Source organism: Mesocricetus auratus, unplaced genomic scaffold (assembly GCF_017639785.1).
Source record: "Mesocricetus auratus isolate SY011 unplaced genomic scaffold, BCM_Maur_2.0 Super-Scaffold_100025, whole genome shotgun sequence".
NCBI classification, from domain to species: Eukaryota; Metazoa; Chordata; class Mammalia; order Rodentia; family Cricetidae; genus Mesocricetus; species Mesocricetus auratus.
The window spans coordinates 16,468,252-16,481,710 of NW_024429206.1; the positions used below are offsets into that span (position 1 = coordinate 16,468,252).

At 49.1% G+C, this 13,459-nt stretch overlaps 1 protein-coding gene across 1 annotated transcript in view; it reads left to right on the forward strand.

The window, feature by feature from the left end:
• Tmem132b (transmembrane protein 132B) overlaps positions 1–13,459 on the forward strand; it is a 243,877-nt gene that overhangs the window by 153,649 nt on the left and 76,769 nt on the right. The window contains 1 exon segment of the mRNA XM_005080599.4: positions 1,664–1,850. Within this exon segment, the coding sequence (XP_005080656.2) occupies positions 1,664–1,850 (187 nt within the window).

Here is a 13,459-nt window from a genome sequence, read left to right on the forward strand (position 1 = left end):
GAAATGAGCGTGTGTGGCTTGTGTGAGAGCGTGTGGGCATGCTCAGGAGTGTCTATGTATGTGGTGGGGGGAGGGCTGGACACGGGTGTGAATGGGTTTGTGCAGGGGTGTGGGGGGTAGGTATGGGTGTGAGCAGGAATGTGCGAGGGCGTGTGTGTATGTGGCGAGGGGAGGAATGTTCAGGAGTGTGTCTATTGGGCAGGCTCAGGCATACAGCACCTCAGGCTGGAGCACCAGTTTCCATCTCTGGGGGAAGCATCACCCTGTAGTACAGGCTAGCCCCCTCTCTAGGTCCCTGGGGGCTCCTTGGATGGGTGTGAGGTGCACTGCCTGGCTTCAGTTCAAACATGTGTATGTGAACCAAAGTCATGGAGAGGACCAACCCATCAGCTTGTCCCCAAGGACCACATCTAGACCCCAGCCCCCGCATCACTCACAATGATGATCATGGTGAAGTATGGTAGGGGAGAGGGAAGGAAGGAGAGAAAGAGAAGGAAATAAAAATGGGGATAACATTCTGTCATTTACATAGACTGCTTTTTGTCCCCAACAATAACTTTTTTTGGGGGGAGTTGGTTTTTGAAGACAGTTCCCTGGCTGTCCTGGAACTCTCTCTGTAGACCAGGCTGGCCTGCAACTCAGAGATACGGCCTCCTCTGCCTCCTGAATACTGGGATTAAAGGCGTGCCCCACCACCAGGCTCCCCACCAATTTCTAAAAAGTTCTGAGCTGCCAAGAAGAGTTGGTGACAAACCAACTCTTGGGACCCTTTTCCTAGACATTAACATAAAAAGTAGGTGAGAATTAAAGACACTGATTGGTGATCCTTATGGTGAGTACTGCAGGGTAGAACCTGCAGATGACCCACAGCAAACCCACCTGACATCCCAGAGAAGACAGCCAGTTCACGATTCCAGGTTCCGGGCCATCATTGTGGGGAAGTCATGGTAGAAAACTCAAAGCGAATGACAGTATCACACCCATAGTCGAGGGCAGACATAAATGAGGTAGGGGGATATTGGAGAGCAGAGAGGGGTGGGCATGATCAAGACGCATCGCACACATATGTCAAAATAATTTCACATATGTTCAGAAAATATCTTTTCAAGATGACGATTTACAGTCATTTTAACTTTCATATAAGTTACAATAGGAAAACCAGAGGTAAGCCTGGGCATTTTCTTGATTAAATGGTCGATGTGGGAAGACCTAATCCACTGGGGACAGTGTCACCCCTAGGCAGGTGGTGGTCTTGGAGTGTATAACAAAGCAGGCCAAGTAAACAACATTCCTCCATGACCTCCTACTTCAGTTCCTGCCTCTCAAGTTCCTCTTCCAACTTCCCTCCATGGTGGACTGTGAGCTGTAAGCTGAAATACCACCCCTATCCCCACTAAGTTGCTTATGTCTTGGTGCTTGTCATAGCGATAGAAAGCAAACCAAGACAGGACTTTACTCAACAAAGGACACTTCCTTAGGGAAGGGTTGCACACCCACTCTGAGCCGCTGCCACCCATGTGTAGCCCGTGAACGAGTCTCCGTCCACTTTACCAGTCATTCTAACTCCTCGATGATGAAGAGGGCCGCGACCACTCACCCGGTTCTTTGCTTCCTGCAGAATCACGTGCACTGCGTTCAACCTTGCTGCCTGTCTGTTTTCCAGGGCAAACGGCTCCTACTATGAGATTCTACAAGTGGACTTCGGAGTTGACAACAGCAGTGGCCTGGCTGGGGCCCAGCAGATCACCTGGCAGGTCGAATACCCGGTGGAAGACTCCATGAGTGAGCTCTTCGTCTCTGAGATCTTCATCAGCCAGACGACCTTTGTGGGCATCGTCCCTCTTGCTATGGTAAGAAACCAGGGCTAATGTAGATGAGCCGTGAAGAACTTCCTTTGAGGTTTATTTTTCATCTTCACGGATGCACGTGCGTGCACCTGTGTGTGTACGTCCACGTAGGATCATCCTTCATTGCTCTCCTTGCATCTTATACTATGTGTCAGGGCTTCTCAATCAAACACAGAACTTGCTGATAATGTCCACTTTCTTGAACCCAGTTTGCTCCAGGGAATCCCCTGTCTTTGCCTTCCCAGGCTAGAATGACACTTGGGTCACCTCATCCACCAGGTACTTAAGTGGGTTATCTGGGACTCTGAACTCCAGTCCACACATACATGCATGCCAAGGGCTTTCGCCATGGAGCCACGCCCAGCTCCTCCTTTTAATACTTGCATCACTTAAGGAAACATGAAGTGTCTCTGAGCCCGTCACTCCTCGAACACTTGGTGTGCACTACTTGAACAAGGGAAATATACTTAAGCAGTGTTTTATTTACCTGCTTTCCATAAGGGCTCCTGGGAAGCCATTTAGGGTTTACTGTATGAATCTCTTTTCATTTGTGGTGTTGCCAAGTGGCTCCCGGGGACCTCTTGTCTTTTATCGTCTCCATCTGTGTTCATATCAGGTCCAAGTGCTCCACTTGGGGAAGACGGTTTCACTGAAGTGTGTCGGGAACATGTACTGGGGACGGAGGCTCTCGATGCCCAGGAACCAGCCCCCTTGTCAGTTGGCACTGTCCTGAAAATCCCCAGGTGACCCTGGGATTGGCAAAGTTTTAAATGCAGATGGACTAAAAGAGCCTTGTTAGGAATTGACTGGCTGAAGCTGGACAGGGTCCCAGAGCCCATTAAACTGCCCACATGTCTGCCCTGTTGGCATGGCAGGGATGACATTTCTTCCTCTGAGTGTGTCTGGGACCCCGTTCATATCAGGCTCAGGAGCCACATTTGAGAACAGGGTCATGGGTTGAAATCTAGATCCTCTAAAGCATGGTGATGGTGGGAACACATTGGAAATGTCAAATTATTTTTTTGGGGGGGCACTGCTTGGACCTTCCCATATTGGACCCTAAAGGTGGGAGAATACACATTCGGATATTCTGGGTCACTGGTGGCTAGTTGCTGAACACATGACCTCAGTGCTTCCGTCTCAGCTGCCTGCCAGTCATCTTGGTTTTGAAGATCAGTCTCCTCACGGCGACACACATTTGGTTCCGTGACAGCCACAGCTTGGCAGGAAATCACTTGTTAAGGAGCAGCGATGGGCAGACCCCGAGTTCTGGGAGGGGACAGGACTGGATGTCTTCAAAGGCAGGTGCTGGTTCCCTGGGGAGCTGTGGATTAACATGTGCTGTCTGATGGGAAGGTGAGATCAGGTCAGTATACCAGGGTTGGCTAAATGCAGTCCTTTGGCCAAATCCAGGCCATTGAGGCCCGTTTTTAGCAAATCAAGTATTGTGGGAACATGGACCCACGTAGGATGAGTCACCTGTGGCCACTTGGGTGCTGTGACGAGGTTGTGCGTTTATAGCCGGGAATGCATCTCTGGCTCGAGTTTTAATTTTAGCATCCTGGAAGGAGTAGCACTTGGAGATGATTCCCCAGAATGGAGCTGCTAAGAGGCTTTGGGGAAATCTTGTCTCTTGCATCAGGGATCCTTTCTCGAGGAGATCTTTACCGAAAATGCTCCTACTCTTTGGTCAGTGGTTCAGCCGTCCTCTCTCACGATGCAACCTGAAGCCCAGGCTGGCATGTCACTCATGAGTCAGGTCCCGTGGTAGGGACAGAACAGAGCTGAGCGAGAAGGATCTGACTGAACTCAAAGGGAATGAAGATAGGGAAGCAGGCTGGGGCATGGCTGGTCAGACGCTGGTCTTTTCCCTAGCCTTCCTCTCATGGCCACTGTTGGTGGAGCAGCATGCCCACCCCCCGCCCTCCGTGTGGACGGACTTCCTGTGACTCAGACGGGGCTGGTTCCTCTCCCTCATCTGGCTCCAGTGCCTCCTTCTAAGCACACTCTGAGCCTCCTGCATCCACTGGAGATGCCCGTTCATATCCCATGCATCCTGTTCTGCTGTGACTGTTCACGTCTCTCCCTGGGGCTGGGTTTCACAGGGACACTTCCTTGCTTTTGACTTTGCTTGCCATTGCCTGGAAAGTGGGGCAGCTGAATGTGTCATGTCCCGGTTCCCTGTGAAGGACTCAGGATGACTCCAGGTGGGGGTGAGGGATGGCCGAGCTTGCTCAGTAGTTTCCTAAGGATTCGATGAGTTGCTCTAGGTGAAGTGTCTGTACTCATTAATATTAATATTATTTCCATAATTGTCAGCCTGTTGATTAGCATATACCGGGAGAGCTGCCAAATGTGAGAACAAAGAGAAGTTGCATCTCAGGCTAAGAGGTGACCCTTCTCTTAGAGGTTTGGATGTTAAACTTCCCCACAGGATCAAGTGTGGGAACACTTGGTCCCCAATTGGTGGCACTGTTTCAGGTGGCTATGGAGCCTTTAAGGAGGTGGGGCCTGGCTGGAGGAAGTAGTTGCTGGGGAGGGAGGGCCTTGAGTCTTATATCCTGCTTCCTGTTCCTCTCAGCTGATATGTGAGTATGGGGTCTTGAGCTTCTGTTGGCATACAATTTGACCATGCTTCTACATGTTCCCTGCCAAGCTATGAGCTGAAAAAGGCCAATCTTCCTTCAGCCCACTATTTCCAGTTACTTTATTACAGTGATGAACAACGAAACTGGTATCAAGCATGCTCAATTTCCTGTTGTGTGTGAGGCTTTTTCTGGGGAGACGCAATACATATGTTTCCTTTCCAAGACAGGAGTGAGACAAAAAGCCATGATTGTACCAAATTCCACTCTGGAGAACTGTCTCTAAACTGCTTACTAACATCCTTCCCCTCTGAAACCTCTTGAGCTGAGCCTGCCTTCATCACTGCTGTCTTCTATGCCCTGGCTAGGATGGCCCATTAAGCCCTGCTTAAAACATTGAACTGCTATTAATAGTCCAAATTCCCCAACTCTTCAATATTTCTCCAACAAATAGCATGGTCAGGCCTGTTACAGCAATACCCCACTCCTGATACCAACTTCTGCCTTAGCTACTGTTCTGTTGTTGTGAAGAGATACCATGACCAACCAAAGCAACTCTTATAAAATAAAGCATTTAATTGTGGGCTTGCTTACTGTCTCAGAGGATTAGTCCATATCATTATAGTGGGAAGCATGGCAGCAAATAGGCAGGAGTAGCTGAGAGCCTTAGCAGGCAGGAGAGGAGAGAGAGAGGGGGGAAGGAGAGGAAAGGAGGGAGAGAAAGGGAGGGAGGGAGGGAGAGAGAGAAGGGTCTACCATGGGCTTTTAAAACCTCCCAGTGGCACACTTCCTCCAACAAGGCCACACCTCCTAATCCTTCCCCAAACAGTTCCACTTCCTGGTAAGTAAGCATTCAAACATCGAATGAGCCTATGGGGGCCATTCTCATTTAACCATAGGGATCAATGAGTTTATTGGGGCTCCTAACAGGAGTGTAGGTGAGGGGTTAATTATAGAAACAGGGATAACTGGAAAGCAGCTGCATCACTGAAAAATCTACCCCAGTGCTGATGGAAGCTGCAAGCCTGGAGCTGTCTGCAGGACTTGCAGAGAGCTGGACAGTCTGCCCGCCTTCTCCAGGCAGCACAGCAGGCCAGAGTCTGTTCCTCTTGAAAGCGTCGATTGCTTCTAAATCCTTGGGGGTCCTCCTGGATCTTATACATTTCTGCTTCCCCAGAACTGTGAGGTTTGCTTACTTCCTGAGTCCCATGAGCCTCTTGGACCTTCCTGGAGTACACAGCGCTTATGGAACCAGCTACAGCCACAGGGCGGGTGGGAATCCAGTGCACCCCAATATTCATCTACTGTCAAGGAAAGTCAAGGAAGACTGGGGGACAGTCTGTGTGGTTCTTAAAGGTGAATGATAGTGGCTACGAGGACAGGAAGACCTTCAAGGCTGAGGAGCGAGAAGGTGTTTGGGGAGCACAGTAGCAGAGTCCAGGCAGCAGGTGAGGTGGCATGGCTGCCACCTAAGCACAGGGAAGGCAGGGTAGGGTGGGGAAGGAGGCAGCCTTGTTGGGTTCATCTACTATGCTAGGATGATGTCAGACCTCTGGTCTAGGGTCATCATTCATTTGTCTAATTTATTGGATCACAATAAATTTATCGACCCATAAGTATTTATCAGAGTTTTGCTAAGTTTTGTGTTCTCCGCCTTCGTGGAGGATTATTACATTATAAAGGGGCCTGAAGGAAGTGTTTTTCCATCTGTTTGTCTTTTATGCCTTCTGCCATGTGAAGATGCAGCCTCTCATTTTCTCTAGAGGACACAGTCACAAGGCATCATTTTAGAAATAAAGAGACCAGACTTTACAGATACTGAGCCCAATAGCAACCTGATCTTCTCAGCCTCCAGAAGGGGAAGGAGATTTCTGTTCTTTCTAAGATGTCCAGCCTCAGGTATTTTGTTACAGCAGCATAAATGCACCAAGACACCAGCAGTATGCTGAGGCTCGCAGCTACTTAACATTAAGTCATGTTAAGGAAGAGTTACCAATAACTAAATACTGATTTATATAGCAGAATTGTTTCCTGTCATTAAGAAGATTCACAAGCACTTTCCCAACTTCAACCCTCATGTTAACTTTTTTTCTGTTTGTGCCTGTTTGGAGCACTGTATGATGATGGACTCTGAGGTTCGCTGAGGGAGTCTTGTGGTCATTAATCTGTGTCTGCCAGAGGTGGGACAGGAGTGGAGGTAATGCCTGCCATGTCCTAGTTTTCCCATCTAGCTAACACTTTGGGACATTGTAGGAAAGTCTGTTCCCACTTCCTGCCTCCCAACTTCTTTGCTAACAGGACCCCAGCATGATCTTGGCCTTCTGCCTCGCCACTGACTAAGCAGGGTTCCCCCAAGCCCTGGGGTAATATGTGGATTAACCTAATCCGTCAGTAGGGTGTCCTCCATTTTCTGGTGATTACTGTAGGGGGACTGTCGTATGATTGTTCTCTGGATAATAAAACCCCAGGGGAAGTCTGCTGAGGAGCTGAGGGAAGGAAATGCTTCCTATTTGCAGCTGGGTACCAGTCAGAGATATTCCGGTCTTCTCTCCCTGGCATGATGGTGTGAGGGATGAAGCCATTGCCCCCTGAGAGGAGCTGCAGGTACCTGGAGATAGTGGAGCAGAAACAGAGAGCCTGGGGTCACCAGCTGCTGAGAACCTGTCAAGGATCTCCCAGCCACAGCCACCCTACCTTGGGGACTATAAATGTCCCACTTTACATTGGCCATCGGCTGCAAAGAAGGGCTTCCATGGGGCTCTTTCCATGGCCCCACGTCTTTGCCGTCAGCCTGGTTCTCACCCCCTCACTCAGGGGTCATCACGCACAGGCGTGGAGGAACACAGGTCTCCTGCTGCTGCTCCCAGGACTGGACAGCACACCTACCTCTCAGTACAGGGACATGGGGAAGTGTTTCTGGCATTGTCTGTGACAGAGTGAGCAGCCAGTGGCATCTGCCACCCGTGGGCTATCTTGTTCAATCCTCCTAGAACCCTCTGAGAAGGTGCATTGTCCTGGGCTTTCATCCAGGCTTATTCATGAGAACTGCTGCCAAGGGTCTGTGATCCTGCATTGGGTTAGATGCTGTGGATGCCTGTTGGTTGTGTTTCAGCCTTGGCTTAATGCTGGTAAAATACAGCTTTGGGGGTGTTCCTGAGAGTGATGAGAATGGGGAAGCCAGTGTGGAGCTGGTGTAATGGTCCAACAAGTGATTTTGCCAATGGCAGTGACTGCGACGATTTACTCATTTATTTTCCTTCCTTCCTTCCATTCACCCATCCATCCATCCATCCCCCATTCATCTATTCATTAATAAATCAACCCAATCATTGGTCCATCAATTGATTGATATATCCATTCCTAAATTGGACCATTGATCCTCCCTCCCTCCATAGATACAGTCATCATTTTATCTCTTGGTCCAGCTACAACATATCCTTTCCCCCTAAATCCATCTATTCATTCATCCACTGATCCATCATCCATCCTCTGTTTCTCCATAAATCCACTGATTGATACATCCTTCCCTTCATTGGACCATCCATCCCTCCATTGAGTCATCTGATCCCTTTCTCCCTTTAACCCTCCATCGATCCATCCATCCACCTCTCCATTATCCATTCATCTACTGGTCAATCTGCCTATTGATCTGTCCATCAACCCACTCATTTATCCATCCATCCATCCATCTCTCCATCCATCCATCCATCCTCTATCAAGTCCATACATCTATCCCTTAATCAGTTGATTGATCCATCCACTCACACATCCCCACGCAGCAAACACGTGTAACATACACTGTGTGCTAAAGTTATCACTTTCCAGTAAACAGAGAAAATGGAGCAGGTGGGAATTTTGAGTTGGATTCAGTAGGCCTTGGGAGCCATTTTGTGCAATTGTCTTCACTTCTGGAAGATCAGCACTGTTGACATAAGCTGCAGAAGTCTTCACCAGGAGGTCACACAGACGGAGGGTCTCAGCCCTGGGCACTGACACCACCTTCTGAAGTGATAGTTCTTTTCTGCCTCCTTCATGGTTCACAAATGATAACAAATGTACCCATTTCTTTTCTTGCCTTTCCTTTTTAGCCTTTCTGAATGTACACACTTTCCCCTTTGCTTCCAGTGTTTTTTTTGGGGGGGGGAGGGTGGTTCTGCCCAGCTACTGAGCTTTTAGCATGGAGATTTGTTCCTGTGGGTGGCTTGGAGTTCAGGACAGCAACCTACCATTCAACTCCAGTTCTTAAAGCTAAAAAGCCCCAGCTCTGCACATGTAGATAAAAACACATTATCTTTCAGAAAGGTTGGAATAAAAAAAATGAACACACTTGGTGAGTTTCTAGGCAACTGGAACCATGGGCTGAGCACAGGATGCAATAAGATAATCAGCTCCCCTTTCAGTCACGCTGGCTGAACCCTTCCAGCACGGCCTGGGCACAAATGCCTCTTTATTTCCAATGGCGTTTGGGCATGGGCAGTGCCAAGCACTGTCCCAGAGGGTGGTGATGAATAAGGCAGGCAGGGTCTTGGCTCCTCAGTCTCCAGATTCAGATAGTTCTTCATTTTAGAAGTGAGGAGTGTTCGGGAGACTGGAATGAGCAAAGATGGAGACTAGGGACAGGCTGGGCAGTGCTGGAGTGACGGTCGGAATCCTCCTAAGGATTTAGCATTTGCTCTTAGAGCTAGATGAAGAGGAAGAGCCAGCCACAGCAGACTGTGGAGGAAGAACATTCTAGGCAGAGGGAACAGTGCATATCTTCAAGCAGAATTTAAGTAGGACAAAGGCGGCTAGTCAGCTGGGGTGGGGAGGGTAGGGGGAGGGTGTCATGGACCCAGCAAATATAAGAGGGAGGCAGGGTAGGGGTTGTGGACGTTGGTCAGTATTGGCTCCCATTTCAGGGGGCTTCTATTGTCAGTTTCTCCTTGCTGCTATGACCAATGACCTCCGGCAGAATGGCTTCCACCATACAAACTGACTTGCAACTGTGGAAGTCAGAAATGGCCCTTACAGAATATATGATCAAGGTCTGGGCAGGGCTGAGCGCCTTTTGGGTGTTTTTTGAAGGTGGTTAGAGTGGAGTGGGGAGAACCTGTCCCACGGTATGCTTTCTGGCTCACAGAGATTGCCAACATTCCTTTGGTTCTGGCCCCCCTTTCACTAACCGAATCCTTTCTATGCCGTCTCTGAGACTGGCCCTCCTGTGTCTCTCCTGTGAGGACCCCAGGCTCACATCTGTGCCACCTGGATAATATAAGGTCAGCTCCTCCCCGATGCAGCCTCATCTCCAAAGATCACTTCTGCATGTCCCGAGATTAAGGCATAGACATCTTTGGAGGAAATAGGTTCCCTCCCACACCAACTTCAGTGGATTTGGACTGTCAGCTCATTAAACCTACTTAGCAACCGGCGATGGGTGGGTTTGTTACACCTGTGCTCTGAACTTGGGCGTTAGATCTGTAATAGCCCACTCCACACAGTCACTGACTGCAGGGAGTGAGGTTCTAGATGCCAAGTCTCACAGGTTCCCATGGCTTCAGCTGGCCTCAGCTGTAAGTCAGCCATGCAGTGGTGGGGGCTGCACCCTGCTTACCAAGCAGCGGTGCGGACTGCATTCTGCCTACCAAGACAACCGCAGACCCCACCGTCCTTTGCGACTTTTTCGGAACCCCGATATCCCAAGCCTTTTTTTTTTTTTAGACATGCTGCATGATTCTTCTTTCCCTAAACTAAGTCTGTCTGACACACTGCTGTAGGCCTCGCCCAACACTGGCAGCTGGTGTCTAAAATGAGCTGCTGGCAGGCCTGACTTCTAGGTTCTCCTACCCCTGGCAGAGCGGTGGGATTCTGCACTTGGTAGCACACAGTGGCAGCCCCAGTCACACCCACATGCTCTCACCTGAGTGATCCAAGAATCTCACAGCTGAATCGAGCAGGCTTCAGTGTCAAGGACAATGCGTGTCCAACGAATGTCCTTTGCAAATGGCTACAAACAGAAGGAAGGCACAGGCGTACGAATGCCACTGTCTGCATGCCCATGGCAGAGTGGGTGCCACCCATGCAGCAGAGTCACAACAGGGCATCACCCCAGGGTGTGGCACCAACAAGATTCAGAAGTGCCCATCCCACCATCATATAGGTACCACACCCGAGGTGTTATCCCTTCCTGGCATAAATTAACTTTATAACAGTCCAAGACGATTGCTTTGGGGTGGGTAGCTGCTGCCCAGTGGAAACAATGGCAAGAACCCATCATGATGTTTCGGGGAGTCCCTTGTGTCTTCCCGAGAAACCCTTTGCCAGTGTGTAATTCCTGAAGGCAAAATGGCATAAAAACTGGAGCCAGCTTAAGCAAGCTCTGGAGACAAACCGGGTTGTCAATCAGAGGCACAAAACGGCAGAATCCAGGCACTTGGATGGAAGGGACTCGACAAGACAAATCTTTAAAGGCTCCGTCAATATCATTAATATTTATGACCTACCCTGCAGACACAGCCGCCGAGCTGCACATCCCTCAAAGACTCCTGCTCTGGAATTGTTCAGCTTTGCTGGGTGATGGGTCTTGAATGATGAAACCCAGAGCGATTATGTGCAGGATCACATCCCTGTCTCACCCCCCCGAAAGGCAGAAAATAATCAGGAAACCGTGTGTCCAGACAATAAGTTTCTTGAGGAACAACAACACAAAGGCCTTTGGCTATTGACAGGTGAGCTGGAGTGTTGATCACAGCATGAGCTGTGAATAGGTAAATTGCCTGCCTGCCAGCGCTCGGCCAGATGATAGCCCTCTCAAGAAACAGCACAGGGCAGTCCACTAGCAAATGGTCTTGCCAGACCCTACGCTGGTCCAGGAGGGGAGAACACCCTCCCACCAGTCGGAGAGTGTGGGGTGCGTGTTGATGGTGAGAGTGGAGTGCGTGTTGATGGTGAGGAGAGGGCTCAGTCAGGACAGTGTGTGCTGCACAGGCATGAGGGTCCGTGCTCAGATCTCCAGAACGAACGTAGAAAGTCAGATGTGGTAGTGCACACCCCACACCCCTGCAATCCTTGCACGGAGGAGGTGGAGAGAGGAAGGTCCCTGGAGCTCACTGGCCGGACTGCCTGGCAGAGTCTGTGAGCCCCAGGTTTAGAGAGAGACCCTATCTCAAAAGATAGAGCAACAGGGGAAGACACCAGACAGAAATGCCTGGCTGTTACATGCACACAAATGCACCAGCATACACACACATGCACACACATACACACAAACACACACAAACACCCCTAGCCTCAATTCAAATCTGGCCTTGCCCTTTCCTTAAGCGTGCACCCTTCAGTAGGATTTGTCTCATTTTATCCCGTCTGTGGAAGGAGTTGGGCAAATCTTTCTGGTGCCTTACGATGGGGTTAGAAGGAAGCCATAGTTGTGCGGTGTTCACCACATATATCTCTAGTAGATATCCAAAGTCATTCCTTTATTTAATTAAAAATATGCGTGTGGACATTTTGACTGCCTGTATATCCATGCACCACTTGTGTGCATGGTGCTTGAGAAGGCCAGAAGAGGGCGTCAGATCCCCAGGAACTGGAGTTTCAGGTCGTTGTGAGCCATCACATGTGTGCTGGGAATAGAATATGGGTCCTCTGGATAAGCAGTCTTAACCACTGAGCCATCTCTCCAGCTCCTTATTCTTTGTTTCTAAGTGCTTAGAGCACTTAAGAGAGATGGTTAAATTGAAAATATTTGATAACAGGTGGTGTGGTCACTGACCAATTGGAAGACACATAGCTTGTGGAGTTATTGAGTCTTCCTTCAGCCCAGGGCACATGTTAGCCCCTCAAGGATCAAACATCTAGGAGAAGCTCCAAGGCGTAGCGTTTGCTTCACTCACCACATAGCCAAGCAAACCACTTTCTAAATGGCTTTAATTCCACAAATGGTGAGGTTGATATTATTCCCCCCCAAATTTAGCTTCTGTTTTTCCTCTAAGAAGACTCACAAGTGACAGCCCCCAGAGTCCCCACCAGGTGGCGCTAGCAGATCAAGTTGTATCTACAGGTGTCTGCCCAGCTCCAATCCCTTACCCATCTCTCCAGTGACCTGATTCCTCAGGAGCCTTTCCAAAGCAACAGATCCCCAGCAGCAGAGGATTCACCCTTCCCACCAGGACTCAGCACAATCCTGGCTACCATAACCTGGCTGTTTAGATAACTTCTTCCTGGGCCATTCCCTGCCCTGTGCAGCTGCCCTGTCCCCCAAACCTTTGCTGTTCTTATTTCAGACAACATGTGCTTGTAAGAAAAGAAAATGCAAATGGCACAGGGAAAAACACAAGCCGTAGCATGTCCAGTGCGAACTTCAGTCTGTTTAGGATGGACACTACAGATCTAGTCTAGGCCCACACTGTGTGGGGAGATGCCTGCTGGAGTGATGGGCAGCAGGTGGGCATCGTGCCCGGTAACCACCACGAAGGCGTATTCTAACCGCTGAGCTTTCCCTCTATATTGTTAATTGCCAACTCCCCCATTTATACTTAAAACAAGGTAAAGAATCCAGTGTGAAATGTCTAGCCCCTGTCTGCTCATGTGCCTATGCAATTGTAAAATACATAAATAATGAATAAAATTATGACAAGAAGCATTAACCAGCACAAGCAATATTGTGTCTTTAAAAAGATTTCTTGCTATGATAAGGGGTGGTGAGCTTATGGTTAAAAACAAATTTATGAATGGGGCCAGTATCTTAATTTTACTATTACCAACCGTGTTAGCATGATTATTGCTAGATCTACTCTAGCTGTCACAGTTTTATTCCGTGTGTATGTATATGTACTTGCCTGTATGTGAAGGTCAGAGCACACTTCAACTGCCAAGATGCCCTCCACCTTTAAACAGTTTTTAATGCATATATACAGTGCATCCACCTTTACTGTCCCCTCCAACTTTCCCCAGGACCCCTGCCTGCCACATCTCCACCCACCCCAAAACTTCATGTCTTCATCACTTATTTATAACTCCCCAAGTCCGTTCCTTCTGGCCCCTTGGTAGTGT